The 22,967-nt window shown below is 39.2% G+C and overlaps 1 protein-coding gene across 3 annotated transcripts; it reads right to left on the bottom strand.

Annotated features, from left to right (window-relative positions):
* Positions 1-4,871: 4,871 nt before the first annotated feature.
* On the bottom strand, positions 4,872-20,027 carry LOC131218777 (transcription factor bHLH35-like). 3 transcript variants are annotated; one of them, XM_058213564.1, is made up of 4 exons: positions 19,621-20,019; positions 12,622-12,822; positions 5,955-6,128; positions 4,872-5,186 (listed from the first exon to the last, which is right to left on the bottom strand). In XM_058213564.1, the coding sequence occupies exons 1-4, from the start codon at positions 19,960-19,962 to the stop codon at positions 5,073-5,075; spliced, it is 831 nt and encodes a 276-aa protein (XP_058069547.1). In that variant the 5' UTR covers positions 19,963-20,019; the 3' UTR covers positions 4,872-5,072. The 3 variants fall into 3 exon arrangements, with proteins under 3 accessions (XP_058069547.1, XP_058069549.1, XP_058069548.1); XM_058213566.1 differs by lacking the exon at positions 12,622-12,822 and having other exon boundaries at positions 19,621-20,027; XM_058213565.1 differs by lacking the exon at positions 5,955-6,128 and having other exon boundaries at positions 19,621-20,026.
* Between the last annotated feature and the right edge of the window lie 2,940 nt (positions 20,028-22,967).

The raw sequence follows: 22,967 nt of genomic DNA, 5'->3' as shown, positions 1-22,967 counted from the left end.
AAAAAACTTATATTTTATTATGTCTTCTTTTGAAGGCCGAAATTATCTGTTTCACCTTTTATCTTATTGACCTGAAAATTGCTAAGCATTGGTCTAAATAAAATAGGGAGTGTCCATCTTTTTACTATTACAGTTATCCATTCGATATTATTTTTGGATACTAGTTGAGACACCATGAGACTTGAATTTTGAACAAGTTTAAGGCTTTACCATGCCACATTTTTGTGGCGAATGTGTGCTTATATATGTTGGATCTTACACACCTAAAGGACCACTATACACATGGCATATATGCATGTCAAATCTAGACCCTCAAAATCCCAGGGTCTTCTTTGTGTAGAAATAGACCAAAATTAGAACTTTGAGTTGATATTTTACGTGTATTAAGTGACCATTAAATGAATTAATTCATAGAAAATTCATTAGAGGCCATATGTAGAAATCAATATTAAATAGTTATTATATATGATAAAGTTAAAGCTAGTCACATGAATGGCTATGATAAAAAAGAAATTGGTTTCGAAAGTTCGATCTAAGGGTTTATCATACATTATAGCTTACAAAGGCTATAATTTTGTGACCAGCTACACATTCCACACATATAATATGTCATTGGAAAGCTATCAATGAACTCTACGTCTTAGTCGATATGGAAGGCAACTAGCCTCTAAACGGTTTTTCAAAAATGGACTTTTTATAGGTTTAATTTGAGTTTTGATCAAAATTTACTATGTTTAGCAAGTTACAATTTTATTTTAGTTTTAATTAAAAAAATGCTTTATGGTTTGGAGAATCCTAAGATAGCTTCAACTCATGGTTAGAATCATATGAAAAAGTTTGAGTTAATTTTAAAATTATTTATTATTTAGAAAAAATTATTATGAAATTTTTATTTAGGGTTTGACCTATATAAGTCATGAGGGACATTGTAAGGATGTGTTCACCAATAATATCACAATTCTTTCTCATTTTCTAGAAAATTTCACTTCCTTGCGGATTTAATGGCGATTTCATAAAATAGATGATCTCTTCTTTTACCTATGTACCCACTAGGTTATTTCGCATCAAATTTGCTATATTAAGTTAGTGTCGTTCCATCAATGTACTTGTTTGATGGAGGAACTGACTGGATCTAATGGCCAATGATTTGAACGAATTAGATCTAAAGACATTCGTACCATATATGGTGAATGCATGCACAAGTACAACCTAATGTACTCTTTTGAATAAAAACCATATGCTTTTCGAAAACATTTGGGGGTGTACCATTCGTCGAAAGGACGAACGACTTCATTTGGATGATAACCATCCTAATAAATCAAGTGCACCATCCCACCGAAGGCCTTGATCTCAAACATTACTCTAACTTAAAAGTTAGCTAGGCTTCTGTTGTGTTTTTGTAATAAAAATAAATTTCATAAATAAAAGTTATTTTTAGTAAGTAAATAAAGATATTAATTATTTAAAAATTTCGTAAATAATAAAAATAAATTTTAAAAATAAAAGTTATTTTTAGTAAGTAAATAAATATATTAATTATTTAAAATTTTCATAAATAGTATGTATAGCCAATCGGTAAGAGAATGGGTTTTTTCTTATGCAACCAGGGTTCAAATCTCCTCAAGGATGGTGCAAAGCATAGTTCGCGCGCGTGGCATGAGCTGTAGGGCTGCTTGCACGCTTTATTAGGCGCACTTGGCACGTGCACATCATTGCATAGAGCTTGGTCATATCCTTTCATGAAAGGATGTTGTTTGCTATGAACGGGTGTGGATATCTTGAAGATTCTCTCTCCATTGTGCAGTACTCTCGAATCTGACATCTTACTGTGATTTTCAAGAACATTAAAAATGCATATCGGTGTCAAAATTAGATATCTGTTCAACACTTAAGTGTGTAATTTAAGACAATATGCAGATTTCCTTTACTGAAACTACCAGAAAAAGGGGTAACAAATCTATCTTGAGAAATTGACTATTCAAGTTGAGCCTTAAACTCAATAGATCTGATTGTCTCATTATATTTTTCATCTATCCTCTTTATATTCTAGATTATTATTATTCCAACTGACTCATCATAGGAAGGTTTTAAATGTATGAAACCTCTAAATTCACATGATACAGTCCATGTAAGGATTAAAATATAGTGGATTTTAGAAAGTACCTTCACTTCGATGAGAAGAGTCATGTGAATAAATTAGATAGCAATTATACACCATAGTAGACCTCATATGCAATTAACAATTGGTGTCGCATTCCAACTCTCCTTTATGGTGTGGTCTACTTGATTTTTTTAACCAATCCAATTATTGGTTTTCAAGGTGCACATGTGGTAGCACACTTGATCTCATCCACTTAGGGCCTTGATCTCAAGCATTACTCTAACTTAAAACTTTGGTAAGATTCATCATATGGAGGTTTTAAATATGCATAAAACTTAGTTAATACAGTTTATGTAAGTTTTAAAATAGTGTGGATTTTAGAAAGTACCTTTACCTTGAGAGTCATGTGAATAAATTGAATAGCAAGTGTAGACCATAGTGGACCTCGTTTAGAATTGTTCAACTAATTTGAATTTGGGACTATGACTTAGCGAGAGTGAGTTCCATGGTTCGATTTAATTTTAATTAATGTATGACATGTGTACAATTTTATGAGTACTTGTGTATCAAGTATCATATGCAGTTGAAGTATCAACTAACTTCCCACCAAATAAGAGATTCTAAACAGGGCTGTATGTTGGGACTTGAATGCATATCTAAACCAAGGGCTAAGTCGATTAGCTATCATGCCTTAACCTGAACCCAACCCAAAATGGGCCAAACAGGGGTTTGGATCCAGACAATGTTGACTCAATTTCAGTCTTTGCGCCCTGATTTTGAACTGTTCGTTGCATGCATTAGTCCAGGCTTATTCGAAATATTAATGTTTCCAGCTTAAATCTGGCCCATTGCTATTCGTAACTTACACCCTGCTTGTGGGTTTTCTCTTGACCACTTCTTTATGGGTTATTCCCCATATGTGCCAGCATGACACATGAATATAGGATCCAAACCGTCCATCATGTGGATCTGCCATGTAAATGCATGCAAATACACACATACACCATTCAAATTACAGGTGGATAATCGTAACGTAAAAAAATTGACAGTTGAAATAGTATTTGGCCAAGTTTATCCAAGCAGGAAAAAAAAAAACATTATGTGTTTCCTTATGAGTGAACCAACCTAATCTTCTAGTCAAATCATCTACATGTTTAGGCCCATACGATGGACGACATGGATCTTACACCCAAGTGTTGAGTTGGCAATGTTAAGTATGGACCTATGCGGCAACTACTAGTGGGTAGCTCCTACACAATAATTCATCGAATGTGATAAGAATAACTCTACCATATCCAAACTCCTCTTAGGGCCTATTTATTAGGTGGACTTAGATGGGTTTAAGTGGGATGGAATTGCATTTGATATTATGTGAATTCTATCTGACATTTGAGGATGAGAAGAGTTGGGTTCATGTGGAATGGAATTGCATTTGGTCCTTTGTGAGATTTCTAGTGGATTTTGAAATCCATTACACACGTGGGCCCCACATTGATGCATGTGTTTTATCCTTGTCGTCTATCCATATATGCCCTTTACATGTAACACTCCAGTTATATATGTGTACAAGTAACTGACCTCTTTATTGAATTCGTCTCATTGATTACAATTCCATGGTCCACCAAATGGGATTTTGCTTAATCCAATGTTTTTCAAATAACAAGAATTTTATCCCAAATGTGTGGATTAGATGGCCAAAATGCCATGGTATTTTCAGACATTCAATCATATACAATAATAGTGTTAATTCCATATCATTTAATCTCACACACCAAACATGCCCTAAATCCATCTACCTTTTTTGAAAGGAGAGATATTTTAAAGAAAAAAAATCAATGGGATTAATCATAAAATATCCATTGTCCATTAAACTGATGATAGACGATATAAATCATTTAACGTATTCTGTTTCTATCCTATATGTAGGATCAAATGAGTGATTGGATTATTTTCACTTTCATAGTACGGATGTGAACCATCCAACTTCAATTTTGCATGAAGGTCCTTGAAATTGTGTAGATAACATCAGATCTTGTCGACCAATCCATCTAAGATTTTTAGGCACATCTAGTAGTTTAATTAGGTCAGTGGAGACTTGAATCCAAGCTTTAAAATTTTCCAATATTTCTTCCACCAAAAAATTTATTACTATGGTACATTTTCTCAACACAAGCAGAGGTTACGTATCAATTTGGAGTAGGAATATTGTGCATCAAGCGCTTTTTAGACAGTAATATTAGAAATCGGATTGCGAACTGAGTTACTCAGTATGCTTTTTATCACTGAGTAAACTCAGTTGGGCCTTCTATGAATATATGTGGGTTATCCACTCCGCCCATCCGTCTTTCCAGCTCATTTTAATGGTTGATTCCAAAATAGAATTATACCGAAAGATCAAGTGGACTACACCACAGGAAACAGTGGGAATAATGACTTCCACCGTTGAAACCTTGCTACGGTCTACAGTGATGTTTATTTGTCATCCAACCTGTTCATAAGATCACACAAACATGGATAAAGGGAAAACACAAATATCAACTTGATCGAAAACTTCTGTGGGCCTCAAGAAATTTTCAACGGTAGAATTCCAATTCACACTGTTTCCCATGGTGAGGTCCACTCGAGACTTGGATATATTTCATTTTTGGGTTCAAGCCCTCAAATTATCTGTTAAAATGGATGGACGGAGTAGATAAAATTTGTTAATCACGGTGGACCCCACAGAGTTTACTGGCCCAATTTTAAGGTGATTTACTAACGTGAGCCGTGGTTAAAAAGTGCAGGAACCCACAAAAGGGAATGGAGTAAGGTCAACACGCATAGCGTTCACATTAGATAACAGTATTGACTCTTTGGTACGTACTTGGATTTAATCATCCAGGTCATGAAGGTCACTTTGCTAACGTGCGCCATGGTTGAAGGGTCAGGGAGAAAGAATACTTCGCATCTTGTGAAAGGTTACACAGTTTAATTAGCCATTGGGGGAGTGGTAATCATCACCCTCAACTTCAATGCCAAGCTTGAATGCAGCTTTGCTAATGTGCGCCTTGAGCGCATCTGGCGTGAGGTTTGCTTGCTTCTTTACCTGTGAATCCACATATGTATGGACATCAACAGCAGATGGGTTAAAATTACTATAAGGTCCTCGAAAATAAGAACTAATTACTCAATTAACCTAATTTAGGGACCCCTGGGAATCATCACAGATGATTGAAGGGATTATGATTACCATACGTTGGAGCTGTTGGGCCCCACCAATGATGTTTATGTGGAATCTAAACCGTGCATCGGGTGTGGCTTCTCATATTTAGTATACCTACCCAGAATCATCCTGACCCAAAACTCAGGTGGGACACCCACATGGATCAATATATAATCACGGCTACAAGTTACATATTCAAGTTGCGTGGCCCACCTGAGTATTATAATGACCTAATTTTTTGTGTGTCCTTTTTTAGTAGTGGAGTACACCTGATTTATGGGTTGGATGGAAAATAAACATGACGGTGGGCCCTAGGAAGATTTCAATTGTAGGCATCATTTTTACCACTACTTGTGGTGTGGTCCACTTGAGCCTTGGGTCTGCCACATTTTTAGGATCATATCTTAAAATGATCTGGAAAACTGGATGAACGGTGTGGATAAAATTCATACATCACGGTGGGCCCCACAGAGCCCCTGCTCGGATTGATTTCCATCCAAGCCAGGCCGTACACAATCCGCTTCCGGTATAAAACACGCATGCCGAATCAATTTTCATGAAGCCCATCTCATCCGATCATGAATGGACGGTGATGAGAAGCGGGTCCCAGCAGCGAATGTATTATGATAATTGAACGGTTAAGATGCTTACTCTGAGAAAAGATGTGGTGACCATCTGATGCTCGTCGATTATATGCGTCCATGATTGGGAAATATCGTGCCCCAAAGACTCCAACATGCGATGCACCTGGCCCACTGCTCCTGGGGTCTTCTTGAAAACCACCTTAACAGTATACGTCCGATCACCCAATTCCTCAGCCTCTATCTATAGAAAAATAGAATAAAATACTTAGAATTTCTGTTCCATTTAAGAGCTAAAGTCCACTTATGGTGCCAATTTATGTGGGCCCCAAATGGACCTACATGCGATCGATCGAACAAGATGGGTCCAGCACAGATATAACCCAAATATCATCCTGATTTGACAATCATAGCCGTTCAGATTTTCCCATCCATTTGAATAGTCTTAAATTACTTTCATTAATCAATGATGATTATATTTAGGTTATGTTCAAAGTTGGGTGGACCCTTCCAATCCAACAGTTTTTGTTAATCATAGGTGGGCTAGTTTTGGTCTTATATAGCAATTCACAGTAGCATAAGGTACCAAGAATTCGTTATGTATCATTTTATTTTTTAAATATCTTGGATTACTAAAACAGTAAAGGAAAAGCTATCAATGGGCTGTAGGCTTTGGTTGGATGGTTAGTGTTAAGGGAAAATATACTGACCTACCGTCAACAGATCATGTCAAGTATTCTAACAACAACAGGTGCGACCCAACGGTTCAATACTCGCCTCTTGGCCAACTAGGAAAAGAGCTCGACCTCTCAGCATCAGGTCGAGCTTGACCCCAACATTAGATCAAGCCCGACTTCAACAGGCCAGAGGACCATATGAAAGAAATCACTCACCTCGAGTCGACCAGGCCATCCCACCTCAGGTCGGTCGAGCCAGACCTAACAAACGTCTAGTTGGCCCACGATTTGTGCCGAAGATCACGGAAACCATCTCCGACACGATTCTCCTAGATATCATAGTCGAATATCTAGAAGGATCCGTCATGTGTAAACTTAGAATCCTACTAGGATTCTGTCCCCGCCAAAACAGGGACGAACGCCTTTTATGCCACTACCTCTTCCCACCTATAAATGAGAACATCCCCAAAGGTTAGAGATACGCACAATCTCTAGACCTGAACCCTCGACACTCCACTAAACCCAGATTTCTGACTTAGGCGTTGGAGGGTCCCCACCATGAGCCAGGGTCTTCTCTGTTTGTTCTTTATGCGGGTTCGCAAGTCAGAAATGGCTAACCAGATTTCTGCATCAACAATTAGATTTTTTTATTTTTTATTTTTAAAAGATAAAAAATATTCTATTAAAGAGCTGCAGCTAGACAGCAAAGAATATACAGAAAACTAGCCAGGAATACGTTATAGACCCGAACGGAAAGCATGAAAATGTTTTACATAATCAACCCTTGATGGATGGTTAGATTTGAATTGCAACTATATATAATATGAGCAGACGGGAGCATTGATGGCTGAGATTTTACCTGATCAGCCCCATTAATGGTTTAGATTTTGTTGGTAAATCTCTCCTATGGTGGTCCACATGCATGCACATGCTCACGTATATGCATCGTTCTAGGGGGTTTTGGAAAACTCAGGCCATAAATTTCAAAATGTAATTACAAAGGAAACTTCATATTCAAAGTGTGAAAAAAAAGAAGAAAAAGTGTTCATGTATTGCTTGGTTTTTATGATAGAAAGGAGAACTAAGCGAATAGATAAATAAGGGAGACTCTTTCCAACTAAGTTTAAAACGTGTAGGGCTACTCATCTATTATAAAGAGAGAAAATCAGAAAATACAAATGCTGAGGCCCACTGAATTCTTCAAAAATTTGTTCAGAATATTTTTATTTTTTATTTAGTTTTTAATACCTTTTCTACTTGTTACCCTTCAAGCCGTTCATTAGACATTTGAAAGGGCTACTAACAATACCTTTTCTACTTGTTACCCTTCAAGCCTTTCATTAGATAATTTGAAAGGGCCAGCTGTTAGTAGCTAGACCTGGGCTATGGGAATGCGCTGGGCAACCCACCTAGCCAGACAAGCTTGAACCAGCTTTGGACTTGGCTTTGAACTATTAGCTTGGTCCATGGGCTGGTCTTACTCTCAAGTCATTTTGGCCTGGCTTGACCCATCTTCATATGTACATGTGTTATATCCCACAAATATGCCATTTGGATTCTCGATTAGGCAACAAATGCATCTTGAATGTAGACTGTTGGTTTCATTCCTTCAAGGGTCTATTTCTTTGTTCATGCGTGGCCCACTTGTTCAGTCAATAGATTAAGAATATTCAAGTGGGAAATAGGGATTTTATCAATTTTCAGACAGGGCAGGGCTTAGGCCTATTATGCCAGGCTTGGGCTTTGGTCTTAAGTGAAAGGCATGCCGAGGCCTAGCATGTAGGGCTGAAAGTCGGGCGGGTTCAACCTGATTGACCCGTGACCAACTAATATTGGGTTGGGCTCGGGCAAGATGTATCGGGTTCAGTCTCGAGCTTGGACTGTACAAACATCAACTTGATAAAACTTGTGTTGAGCTCGGGTTGAGGTCCTAGGTTGCTTGACCCAACCTAAACCTGAACCCGATCAATATATAAGTTATAAATTATAATTGAGTGCAGATTGTATGTGTTGAAGGCACATGAAATTCCAATGATGTCAGGTTTCATTGGTCCACATCATTTCCGATGACTCAAGCTAACAAGATACGTTGGACTTCCCTACCAAATAGGTTGCGTGCTACACAACAGGACTTTTAAAGGAGTAGTTGTCCTATATTTTAGCTTGCTTGTTTAGAAAAAATGAAATTCTTTACGATAAATAACTACAAATATAATTAATAAAATCATAGGTACAAAAAATAAGACGTGTATTGAAAATATAATAGACTGATGTAATAATAAAAATATTAGCATATGTCCACCCAACCGAGCCCGTTTGGTTGGGCTTGGGTTGAGAATTCCCAACTCAAGGTTGGGTTGGGTTGGGTTAGGGTTGAGGTATAGGAACCTTGGATTGGACTATAGTTGAGCACCAACTTGACCCAACTTGCCCGACTTTCAGCCCTACTAGCATGGCCAGCCTAAGCCATGGTTTGCAAACTAAAGAACCCGACTCAATGTCCAGCTGGGTCAGATTGACTTGAAGCCATGATTTGATTTGACTTGACTAGATATTTAATATTAAATTAGAAATAAAATTCCTTAATAATATATACTAAATCATCTTAAGTTTGAACTAAGTCCAGCTTAACTCGAGAGAAATTAAGCCAAGTCATTTATTTTTAGAACTATGGTCGAAACCAAGGTCCGTGCCTGTTTGTGGCTGTTTGTGAACCTGGGTCTTGCCCAACCTAGACTGTTATCCCTACAAATTGTCTTGCTGACTTGACTCGAACCTCATCCGAGTCAACTCAACTCGACGGGATTTTGAGCTGAGACTTCAAAAAACTTACTTTGTTAGGAGCATGACTCAGCCCAAACTCACCAAGACTCCTTGAGTCAACTGAAAAACTTGGCGACTCGATATGACTAGGCGTGACTCAAACTGAGTCAGTTGCTTGTCCTTGGAAGCATGTCATTTACTAGCATTCCATAAGCTGAAGATGTAAGAATTCTATAAGGTAGGCCTAATTGATCAACGGTCTAGATCTCCCAAAGGGTTGGATAATATAATTGGGCATACCAATGAACCCCATTCAAGATGTGATTAGTGTAAAAAATCATTTAGGGATGGTGCGTTACACGCATAGTGATCTAGTTATACTAAGATTATCAAATTCATGTAAAGCCTAAGGGAGATGGGTTTTGATGGGTTTCAAATTCCTCAACCCTCACAAATACAAAATAAGGTTGGGTCCCCAATCCCACACACGTCTGAAGCTAATTTTCCATCCCGATGCTTCTTTTAGGATGTAAGGTTTGGAAGACTTCGGCAATCGCCTACGTCAATATCTTCTAATCAGGTATGCCATTTATTTAGTTTACTTGATCTCCATACTTGATGCATAGCACATTTCTTTTCAATTCTGCATTACCATTTATAAAAGATGCATTCTTTAGCTATCTTATATATTTATTACTTTAGTATTTTGAATATTAACTATCATTTCAAGTATTTTTGATTTAGTATTACAATACTGAGTTGAGTCAACTTAAGGCTCTTTCAAAACACAACCGAACTTAAGGCTGTCAATGGGTGCAGGTACCAAATGGGCCCTACTTGATTTTAATGAGTTCCGGTCCAATTTCTCAGACCCGTTTACTTATCAGGTTGGTTTTGGGTTAGCCATTTGGATCCAGTATATTTTACTGGGTCTAGTCGAGCTTGGGTCTGGGTCCATTGTTTTGGAACTGATTTAAATTAGGTCCGATTAAATTTTTAATTGTAAAATTATATATTTAAGGTATATAAATTAATTATCTAGCAATGGAACAAGGTTTGAATAAGCCACAACACCTCCCATGTGTCAAACTGGCACACGTGGGTGTGATCTAAACCATCCATTCAAGTGGGCCAGTGCATGTCATAAACTGAAACTACTCAAAACGAAGGTCCAAATATCCAATGGGTACTCAATAGCAACCCAAAATCCAATTGGGTCAGGGTTCAGGTACAAAAAAACAAGAGAAGAAGACTAGGACCCAAAGAACCTGACCTAACAGACTCAACTATGATTAGAGTAGGTCTGGGAACTCTAGGACCCAACCTGTTGACAGCCTAGCCAAAGTAGAAATAGTCGAGTCGACCCATGATGTTTCAAAGAACAGAAAGCTCGATTTCAACAGAAATACATTTAGTTGGGGTAGAGTTGAAGACTCTCTAGAAAGTTGAGTCGAGATGACTCGGCTGAGTTTCGAGTCAACTCGTTGAGTTTCCAAAATATGGTTATACCAAAGCGCGCCAGAAGCCTGACAGAATAAAAAGGGAGTTATCTGATACTGTGGTATTGGTTCGTGCGCTTGCACTTATATACACTACACGCGGCATACATGCTACTCAAATTAAAAGGTTCAAATGGTGGGGCCCACATAAACACAAGATCAGGTAGACTCAAATATCTTTATCATCTGCCTGATGAACATTTATCATCACCATCGGTAAGTTATGATATCAGTTCAATTTAATATTTGGTAGGGGTACACATGGAATCAGTAGAACTGGTAAACTGGACCTGACCACCGTTTCTGAAGTGCACCAAATCCGGTTGTGGTTCTGAAAATCAAAGAACCAGTTAGTTCAGTTCAGTTCTCATTTGGGCTTCTATAGAACCGAACCTGACCATAAAACGGACCGTAGAACCGAACTAGGAACCGAACCGGGTTTATAATGTATTTTAGTGGTTTATTTGACTCATGATTTATGGTTTACAATGTGCCATTTGATTGTTTCTGTAAATATCTTTTTGCACACCTTACACAATATCTAAACCATTCATCAAATGGATCACAACACCCATGGACATGGGCTGGATTATATTAAAAAAACATGTAATTTTAGGCTGGATTATAAAAAGCCCAGGACCGTAGAACTGAATCAGAACCGGACCAAACCTTGGTGCGGTTCTGATTCAGTTCTAGGGTGCAAATAGTTCGGTTTCTGTTCCGATTTTCCTGAAACAGTCAGGAATGGTTCAGTTCAGTTTCACCCCAAAACCAGATCGAATCTAAAGGTGTGCACCCCTAGTTCAATGTAATATTTGGCGGGGGTGCACATGGAAATAGTAGAACCGGTAAGCTGGACTGGAACCGACCACCGATTCTGAAGTGCACCGATTCTGGTTCTGGTTCCGAAAATCGAAGAACCGATTAGTTCGGCTCAATTCTCGATTTGACTGAGCAGGCCCATTATTTGGACGGTCTAATTTGAACGACATCTGTGCAACGTCCAGAATTCTGAACGATCACAGTACTGTCACAGTAAGAACATGGCAGGTCAGATCCACTGCAGAACTTTGTAGCTTTGTAGGCTAACATAGACCATCATGTGCGCCCCCTCATGTAAAAGAAAATCGAGTTGATCCAAAACTCAGGTGGGACACACAATAAACGGTTGAGATGGTGATGCCCACCATTGGAAATCTTTCATATTGTTTATAGGGCCCACTGCATTTTATTTATCCCACACACCATTCAGAAGATGCACCCCACTAAGGTGAACATAAACCCCAAAAAATGAGGCCGTTCCAAAACTCATGTGGGCCATGCCCTATGATTTTTAAACATCTTAGGCGTCATTTTTACATGGGATGGCCCATTGGAGTTTTGGATCGGCCCAATTTTTAGAGAACAAGGAGAAGACGAGGGGGTCCACATGATGGACGGATTGGATGTCACGAACACATCACAGTCCGTCCCACACATTATGTTGTAGGCTCAGCCTACCTTATAAAGCTTTGTGGTGGATCCGGCCTCAGTTCGAGTTTTTGTTTGTAAGTGTCGGCAGCAATACATTATCTACATGCGCCAAACACAAGCACACCTCACGTGCCAAAGCAGCACACGTGTTTGACAGATGATCAATGGTCTATATTCAACTCGCATGCCGGGCCATCCTGACGAAAATCAGTCATTTTGCATCCAGATGCCTCATTGACACGTGTGGGCCACTAGCTTTTGGGACATGCAGATGAATGGTTGTGATCCTGCAGCAATAACAGGGAAGGAAGGAGGAACATCGTACTTGGATAATCTGATGGTGGGTTGAGGAGGATTGGTGGGGTTGTTGGATTTCATCCGGAGACGGCAGAGGGGATTCGGAGCTCGTGATAGTAGAGCTTTCAGAAGCTTCTTGGGCTGATAATTCTCGTTTGATCTGGTCCATCTCTTCATGGAGGCTTCGTAAATACGCGGTTGCATCGATCAGGACTGATCGTTTGTCCATCTGAAAATATCAAATTTGGATTACACTCTTTTCAGTTTCTTTTGAAGGGGAATAATCACACATTTGAGTGTTAGATATCGTAAGTTCGAGCTGTGTTGGGCCCACCGTGATGTGTGATTCCATCCAACCCGTCTATTAGTTAAGGACCTCAATGTTAAGTCTAGATGCCAAAAATCATACTGATCTATAATTCAAGTGGAACACACCAAAGGGAACAAAGTGGGGCAGGTAGGGGATGCCCACTGTAGAAATTTAAGGTGGGCCATACGGCCCACACCATGCAAATATATAGGTTGTAGCGTGATTGTGCCGTGCAGAGACGTACACCAGTCCAACCGAGTCGAGCTTGGCATAACTTGGCTCGGTCTTCGTGTTTGACTGGCCAACTCGGCTCAGTTTAGTCAGCAGCTCGGGCTAGATCCAGCTGAGTTCAAGTATGTGCAACATTTTCTCATACGCATGATGCATCTTTAATTTTTTATTGAATGTAAAACAGTAACATTAGTTTATAAGTATTTTATCGAACACTCGGTGAGCAACATCGGAATTACGATTTGAGGGCAGTTATATAATATAAAGTTTTGTTTTTAGTTTTTATTATTATTATTTTTTTCTAGTGATTTGTTTCATATCCAGTCCTTCCTTGCCACTAGCGGACGCCGCGGAGAATGCATGCATCCGAAACAACACTTTATTTTCATCAAACACTTAGCGAGCAACATCAATATCAAAATAATAGAGTCACCTAGCTGATTCGATCTGAGCTAATTCGAGTTGAGGTTCGATCTAAGTTGAGTCGAGCTCGAACTCAGCTCAAAATTTTTTTGAGCTCCAAAAATCAGCTCAACTCGACCTGAATCCAATTTTAAACCGAGTCGATCAATCGAGCTGACCGAGCTAACTCAACTAGTGTACAGCTATAGCTGTATGTGGTGTGGCACCCCGCTCACCTGAGTTTTGTATCTAGATGATTCCTGGTTGGTACAGTGGACATGAGGATTCTCACCAGATGTACGGTTTGGATTCCACATAGACACCACACATCTCAAACAATGGAACGGACGTGATAATCCCCCTTCTATTGAAGGAGAATCATAGCCATACCTTGCAGGAAAAATAATAATAATAAATAAATAAAACTGGAATGAGATTGCGAAGATACGAGCATATGTTATTGCGATGGGTGAGATTTTAAGACTGGATGACTCGGACCAATGGACTCAGTTCTGAGTCAAGTCATGACTCATCTGACTCAGGGTGACTCGGTCAAGTCAGTTCGAGTCAACCTCCATTCCTCAACCTGGTTCGCAAAGCTGAAACGAATTAAGCTCGACTAAGTCCAAGTTGACTCGGACATGGACGAGTCATCAACCCATATGGATGGGCCCCACATGGATATGAACTGTCCATTTTTTTGGGGTTTTATTTTTTAAATACCCCTTTTGTTTGGGTCGGTAGAAGTTCAGAAAATCACGCCCATCGAATGGCGTATTGAAATAGAATACTGTGAACGGTCTACATCCAGAGGTTTGTTTTTTAATTTTTGGGCGGCGTGGAAGTTAAGAAAATCATGCACTGGGATTTGGGAATATGAACTATTGAAATAGAATATTCTCAATGACCCACATCCAAACTAAAAAAAAATAGTCCTTGTGAGATGCCCAATCGGTAGGTCATTTGGACCTTATCTCATCTATGGTGGGCCACCAGATGGATGGTTTGATATTTCATCTATACTCTAATATGGGTCCCACATAGCACCAAAGAAGACATGGCACATATGATGGAAGGGTTTCACTGCACACATGCCTAATATTTGGGTCATTTGTCAAGTAGGGTATCCCTAGCTTGGATGCCATTGGACCGCCAAGTCGACGAAAATATTAGTTTAAGGTATGTGTATGAAATAAAATATAGAAAATGTCACTGTACTTATGGAATGTCAAGTGACTTAAAGGCATATGTTATTGTAGGCTTCTTAAAGATAGTCAGTCAAAGCTTTTTAAACGTGTGAGGGATTTGGCCACACTGAAATTCAAATAAGCCTAGCTTGTTCTAGTCTTCTAGAAAACTTGTAATACTTAGTAAAGATTGGATGCTTGACCTTTGCTCTAGATGCCTAAAATGAGTTGAGAAAAAGGAAAATTGAAGTTGAAGTGGTTACAATACTCATCTCCATCTTCTCTTATGAAAGGATATTAATTATGTAGTTAATAAAATGCAATCTCAATATAGTACAATACTTGCAAGATGCTTCTAGGTAAAAAAATCTTTAAGTTCCTCAGGTGGGCTTGGAGACTTTATAACTTGTCATACACTTCATTGGGTTCGAGACTCATTAAATAGGCCCCTATATAAAAAAAAGAAAAAGGAAAAAGCCCAATAGCCCAACCCAATTCCACTACAACGTGCTAAGTGTCAAGTGCACCACTAAAGTGTCGCAATGTGCTCAAACGACCCATAAGCTCGTATGCATGCGCACTAGACTATAGGTCCTATATAAGTCACATTTCAACTCTACTTCATTTTCAATGTGAAAGGAAAATAAGCCATAAAAAAATTATTTATAGAAAATTTAAAAACTAATTTAATAGTGTGTTCTTGGTGATACGCAAACGGAAGGAACCATGCACTTATGAGCTTCCAATCTTGAATTTATCTCATAACATCAACGGTCTAGATTAAGAAATATGACTCTAATTCATCACCCTTACAATGACTTACCTCATAATATTAAAGGGGATTTATTATAGTATAACTTTCTTTAATGTGAAATGAGCAGGTAAAATCTACACGTATGTAATACGTTGTTCTTAAATTAAAAAAATTAATACTAAGCTAAATCACATATGTAATACGTTGTCATTAAAGCTTAATTCGTCCCCTTCTCAATTGGAATTGAAATTACTGATTGGTTACAGACAAATTGCTTCGAAGATAAGAAAATCCTTCTTGTTAAGATCCTACGTGTGGCAATCATGAAGGGATCTACTCAAGAACTCAGTTAACATAGTTCGTAAATATGACAAATTTGTTGAGTGGTCTAACTCAGTGACTCAAATAATGTTCAAGCTACTCAGTAATTTCTTAAAAAGAAAAATATTTAGAGAGATTAGATAGGATTTTGATTAAATTTGTTGGACTTGAATGATTTTGGACATGAATGGTCTAGTTTATATAACATCTGAAGTGTGAATCATTGTTAGGTGGTCATCAATGGTTCAAAACATTTTGTGAAACATTTCTAACTACTAGCACTAATTTCCTAACGTTTCAAATCGCTGGATCAACGATCTAAGACTACAAAACAAAAATCATTTCACACTTCTCTTCTTGCACCGTCTCATGATGGTTCGCAAAAGGTTGCAAGGGGACGCACATTTTACGACATGATGCGCACGTGCGAATTGCAAAGTGTGTCATCTATGCACTGGAACATACAAACCGAGCATCTCATCCTTCATTTCTCCAGATAAGAATAGTATCAACTCAAACACTTATGAATAAATTTTCTCCCACTTTATTCGACGTGGGACTAAAGAAAACTCATTTTTCTTTAATTTTTCAAAAAACATTTCGGAGGAAACAAAATTTTCAAACATTTATTTATTTTTTAAACAAAAAATTTCAACACTGGCAGCGCAATTGGTGTGTTGACATCAACAAGTTATGTGGATCTCATCATATGGCATGTGTATATCAAAATTGTACATCCATTTGGCAAGCTCGTTTTAAGGGTTGAGTTGAAAAATAAAACGTATAAGTTCAAGTGGACCACGCTGCAAAAAGCAGCGAGGGATTGAACGCCTACCGTTGAAACCCTTTTAGGGTAACAGGAGTTTTGAATCAATATAATATTTGTTTTTCCTCTTGATTAAGTTGTGTGACCTTGTGAACAAATTTGATGGAAAATAAACATTATAATAACCCCATGATTGTTTTAAAGTGTGGTGTGATTCATTTTACCTTTGAATATGATTTATTTTTGGACTCACGCTTTAAAATAATCTCTCCAAATAGATGAACAATGTGAATATAATAAATACATCATTGTGGGCCGCCAATGTAACTTTGATCTTCTTTGAGCTATTCACATGGCTCGGAGCTCCAGTAGCATCTTCGATCGTCTTCACATCCAGCCAGGTCGTTGGTGTGTGGTATACCAGCCAATCCCCTTCCAAATCATACATATCAAAGACCCAAGCGGCCCACACCAGATGAAACTACATGGATTAAACGCCAAGATTGGAAACTTTGTTTTTGAATCAGGATGATATTTGTGTCTACAGTTGATCTGAGCCTTAATAACATAATCTAATTGTTTGGATAGCATATAAACATCATGGTCGTTGGCTCCGAAGTTTTAAACGGTGGACGTACGTTTTGTGTGGTGTGGCCCCCATGAGTTAGATTATTGTCCCATTGTGGTCTTGCAAAACTGATAAACGGAGTGGATTTGTGATAAGCATTTTTCGAGCCCCATAAATATTCCGAATGGCGGACTTTTTGTGTGGTGTGGACCAGCGCGAGTTTTTGATCCACCTAATTTATAGATTTTTGTCCTGTTGTTGGTCTTGCAAAACTGATAAACGGAGGATTTTTGATAGGCATCTTTGTCATCCCCGTCTAGATTCCGATTACAAGAACTTCCCGTGACAAGGTGACGGGCAATCTGCGTCCTCACGTTCGAAGTGGTTAGGATGTACGCTAGGCAGGCCCAATGGTGATGTTTGTGAGAAATCCACACTGTTCATCTGTTTTTGTGGATTATTTTAGGGCAAGAGACCAAAAATGAGGTAGATCCAAAAACTCAAGGTGGCCATATGAGAGGAAACAATGGGGATCCAGTAACTACCATTGAAACATTTGTACGGACACAAAAGTTTAGTATTCGGATATTTTTTGTGTTTTCACTTCATTCCAAAGGGCATGAATTTATAAACGGTCTGGATGGCGTATAAAAATCAAGGCGGAGCCTATAAGTTTTTCCTCTTGTATAGCATCTTTGAGTCTTGGATTCACACTGCCGCGTACAGCTGAAAAAGCTATGTGGACCATCATGATATATGTATTTTATCCACATCGTTATCCATGTGCTGGCAAATGAATGGACGGCGTGAACGAAACACATACATACTTACTGAGTGAAAGACACCTCATTTTTTATATTGATTTCCTAGTGGGGTGGCTAACAGTGAAGTGTGAACTGACGTGTACTAACAAGCTAACCAAAACACCACATGCATACTTGCGAGTCTCACGTAGAGCCGTACGAAATCCGAGTCTCCGAGTCTCACAACATTAAAAAACAAATGGCAGACTATCAGGGACGCGGATTCCGTCCTACCTCAGCCCGGACAGTAATCCGTTTGGGCAGGGCTCTCTGAGGCCCACCGTGATGTAAGTATTTTATCCACGCTGCTCATCACTTTTCTCATATCATTTTAAGTTATGATGCTAAAAATGAAGCATGTTTACAGCTCCGGTGGAATACACCACAGGAAGGAAGATGCAGTGATAATGACACCACCGTTGAAACCTTTCTAAGGGCCACCGTGATGTTTTTTTTTACAGTCCAAACTATTAATAAGGTCATGGAGACATGGATGAAGTGGAAACACAAATATCAGCTTGATCCGAAATTTCTCATCTCCCAAAAAGTTTTAATGGTGGAAGTTCTATTAATAAGGTCATGGAGACGTGGATGAAGTGGGAACACAAATATCAGCTTCATACGAAATTTCTCCATCTCCCAAAAAGTTTTAATGGTGGAAGTTCTATTAATAAGGTCACGGAGACGTGGATGAAGTTTTAATGGTGGAAGTTCTATTAATAAGGTCACGGAGACGTGGATGAAGTGGAAACACAAATATCAGCTTGATCCGAAATTTCTCCATCTCCCAAAAAGTTTTAATGGTGGAAGTTTAATGTCCACCTTGTGGTCCCCTTAATCCCTGGACCTGCCTTATTTTTTGGCTAATACTTTAAAATAATCTGAGAAAAACGGTGAACGGCGTGGATAAAAAACTTACATCACCGTGGGCCCCACAGAGCCCCGCCCGGACGGATTAGGACGCAATCCGCGTCCGACGATCAGATGGTGATGGAGGCGGATTCGGTGGTGAAACCAAAATTGTGAGGACTCTGTGGGCCCATCATGATATGTTTTATCTACGCCGTTCATCCGTTTTTCCAGGGATGATCTCAAAATTGAAGCATATCCAAAATTCAAGTGGACCACATCATAAAAAACAGTGGAGATTGAACGCTTACCGTTGGAATTATTTTAGGGCACATGAGTTTTGGATCAAGTCGATATTTGTGTTTTCCGTCTGTGTAATCTCATAAACAGATTAGATGACCGATCAACGGTGGACATTATTTCTTCGGTTTAGTATGGTGTAGTCCAATTGAGCTTCAGATCTGCTTCTATTTTGGGATAATGCCATAAAATAAACTGGAAAAATAGATGGACGGCCTGGATAAAATATATACATCAGGATAGGCCCCACAGAGTCTTCCCACCACCTAGCACCGTGGTGGTAGGTTCAGTACGCAATCCGCGTCCGATGGCTCCTCGCCCACCGGCGTGAATCTTTAGTACGGATTCCAAGTTGGCACGTGTGAGGATAGCAAAGGTGGGTGCCACGCACGTGTTCCGGATTGACTGGCAACATCATCAGAAAACCAGACCACCCAAGGAGCATATTCGCCTAACGATTTGGATATTTCACACGTATACTAAATCTGCAGGTGTGAGGAATGCACTCACGTGCGATTTCGCTTCTAGTTGCGTACCTTAGACATCCAAGGCACCAGAGATCTCAGCGACAGAAGCTGCTGATTCAACCGCTTCCGACGATTCCTTTCCGAGAGAAGATTCTTGCAGCCTCCGTTTCCCAAAATGCCCTCGTCTTCCTCATTATTTACTCCCACTGCCCTTCCTATCTCTTCTCCGACCGAGCTCTCTCCTCCCATCACATCTGGCAGCATAAGCTCCATCTCCATCGATTCCAGCATCGATCCGTACTGGATCTCCGCCGGAGAGAATATCGCGGGAGGAATGCCGGATAACGGATGGAGATCGTCCACCAGGTCGTCAGATTCCGGCGAGCAGAAGCTCATCTGCTCGAACTCCATTTTTTTCTCTCTCTCTCTCTCTGTTTGGTCTTGTTTTTATACAGCAGAGCCTGTTGCGGTATTTCAACAAAAAAAGTAATAATAAATGAAAAGAAAACAAAAAAAATAAATTAACGAGCATTGTATTGTCCTTTTGTATTTTTGTTTTAAGCGTTTCATTTTGGATTTTTTCATAGAGCCGCCTCCGTTTTTGGTAATTTACTAAAACCTTTCATTTTTAAATTATTTCCCAGAATGTGCGTGCCTGCCTACCTACTTCACAAAAAAGTCAATTTTTACTTACAGGTACCCAACGGTGAACTTAAACCCCTTCTCAGGAGCGGATTGCTTGTGACCCGTTGTGTGGGGCCATAGAGATGTCCATGATAAATCCACTCTGTACATATGTTTGAAAGACCATAATAAGATAGGATTTTAAAAATAAAACATAACCCAAGCTCATGTGGGCCATACGACGTGAAAGGTGGGGATTGAATGCCTGATGGTGACTGAAGTTTTGTATCATGATGACATTTGTTACTTGTGTTTATCCGACTAGTAATAACTCTGTGAACGGTTTGGATGGCATATAAACATCATGATTAGCTCCAGAAAGGTTTCAACGGTAGATGTTCCTGTTTCACTGTTTCACTGTTTTATTGGTGTGGTCCACTTGAGTTTTGGATATTCCTGATTTTTATAATACTATGCTATTTGAGTCTTTCAAAACAGATGGACGGAGTAGATTTATCACAGGCATCTCTTTGGACGGCAGACAGCCCCAGGACTGGCAATCCGCTCCTGCTAAATGAACGTATTCCGTACTCTCCTGTCCCCCATTTTGGGGGCCATTTTCGTGTGGGTCGCACACTTCGCTGCGGAAGCAGATTGCGTGCTGCGGCACCACCGACATGAGTTGTATCTTGATGTCCCAGGCCCACCGTGATTGCCACTGGCTGACCTCAGCTTGGCTCGGTCCTCGAGCTTGACTTGCCACCTCGGTTGGGTTTGGTCAGTAGCTTGGCTGAGCTCAAGCCAAGATTGAGCCGAGTTTGTCATCCAGGAATTTTCACAAACACATTTGTATGTTAAACAGAAGTAATGGTTTTACATGTATTTTATCAAACACCTTATAAGTAATATAAAAACCAAGAAAAAAAATGATATTTGTTTCATATATATACCTTTCATGCCACTAGCCACACTTCGTTGAGTCATTTTATCAAACACTTGGTGAGCAACATTAATGGCAAAGTAACCGAGTCACTAAACTAGTTCGATCCGAGTTCAATTCGAGCTGGATTCAATTCGAGTCGGGTCGAGCAGGGGCCTGCTCGAACTCATTTTCAAGCTCAAAAAATCAGCTTGACTCGGCTTGAACTCAACTTCGAACCGAGTCCAATTGAGCTTTTTTGAGTCGAGTCGAGCGAGCCAACCGAGCTAGCTCAGTTCCTGTACAACTCTACGTGTGATGTTGAAATAGACCATCCATTTTTCAAGACCATTTCATGGCATGACCTAAAAAATAGGCAGATCCAAAGCTTCAATGGACCACACCACATAAAGCAGTGGTACAATGATTACCATAGTAAGAGCATTTTTGAAGCGAGTGTGATGTTTATTTGCCATCCAACCTATTCATAAGGCCACGTATACTTGATGAAGTGAGAAAACGAATATTAGATTGATTAAAACATGTGGGCCCAAGAAGTTTGGGTCCATCCCCATTGCTTTCGAGTGTGGTGCACTCATTTTTTGGTACCAAACTTGGCATAATGAGAAATTGCCACTTGTTACCACTATGCTTTTGGTATATATTGAAAGCGTACTCACACTCGGAGAAATCTTCTGTTGACTTATCTGTGATGTTACGAACTTTACTATTAATGTAATGGTACAAACACTTATGCACGCTGTTCAAAGGATAAATTATTACATGAGTAATGGCCACTATTAACATGCTCATTTGTGAGGAAATGAATTGATCACATCTATAAGAAATCTGTAGAGAGAATAGATCTTATCACAAAGATGCTGATATTGATTCTCTCAATGAGGTTGTCTCTTGCCATCCCTTCCACAATGAGAGATTTTCCTAGAGACGTTCGAAGAAGTAGTAGCGTTTGGAAAGATTCCAAACATCAGATAATTGGGCCCTTGTCCAAGCTAAACCGATTTGGGTCTAAACCTAGGTTAGAGAAGAAACTTTCATCGAATAATATCAAGCCATCCATTGATTAGGACAAAGGCATTGGGAGAGCTCGATGAGAAGGTAAGATCTAGTCCACCCAACAATTTGGAGATAGGAAGAGACAAACGTGGATGCCCTTTGAGTCGCATCTTGATTAGGAACTTGTGAGGATTATGAGGTGTTAGATCATGTCAGCCCACTGTTTCTAGCATAAAAGCCATCCAACATTGAATGGTGAAAATGTCAAAGGAGGCCTAATCCAAACCATTCTATGCCTCTTTGTGACTATAGACACCCCACCTTAGAGAAAGCGTACCGTTAGCTGTTCATCAGTCAACGAACACTTGGCGTCGTAATTATTCACCCACAGATTTTTGACCAATTTTGTATGGGAGAAAATTGTCGAGTATCCGTCGACCATCCATTAGCCGATGGTTTCATAACCTATATAAACAACACCTGCTGTAACATCCTGGATTTTCATTGTTTTGGATTTTTAAAAAATCCTTAAATTTTTTTATTTAAATGTAATTAACTTATATTATCACTTACTGACCATTGATACTCAATGTTAGTTTATACACGGGTGATACCAGTAAAGAACAGCACAAGTCCGATTAATCAACTGTAGGAAGCTAACGGATCCGCCCGATCACTTGAACATCAAGTTTAGCCCCCATGATTTTGTAACGTCACGAAAAAATTCGTACAAAGACCCGAGTACCACCTCAGACAGAAATCACTCAAGACTGAATCCTTTAAAAATTAGACAAAGTTAACTAAGTGTTAAACTAGATTAGCTGTGAAATTAGTACTAATCACTTTAAATATGATC

Source organism: Magnolia sinica, chromosome 11 (genome assembly GCF_029962835.1).
Source record: "Magnolia sinica isolate HGM2019 chromosome 11, MsV1, whole genome shotgun sequence".
In the NCBI taxonomy this organism is placed as follows: domain Eukaryota; kingdom Viridiplantae; phylum Streptophyta; class Magnoliopsida; order Magnoliales; family Magnoliaceae; genus Magnolia; species Magnolia sinica.
This window is presented reverse-complemented; position numbering and strand designations above follow the sequence as displayed.

Excerpts from the sequence above, each read along its gene's own strand:
- LOC131218777 (XM_058213564.1), bottom strand. The coding sequence starts at position 19,962 with ATGGAGTTCGAGCAGATGAGCTTCTGCTCGCCGGAATCTGACGACCTG. Across the intron at positions 6,129-12,621 it reads CCCACCATCAGATTATCCAA|ATAGAGGCTGAGGAATTGGG; the intron begins GTACGATGTTCC and ends ATTTTTCTATAG. Across the intron at positions 5,187-5,954 it reads TCACCACATCTTTTCTCAGA|GTAAAGAAGCAAGCAAACCT; the intron begins GTAAGCATCTTA and ends GTGGATTCACAG.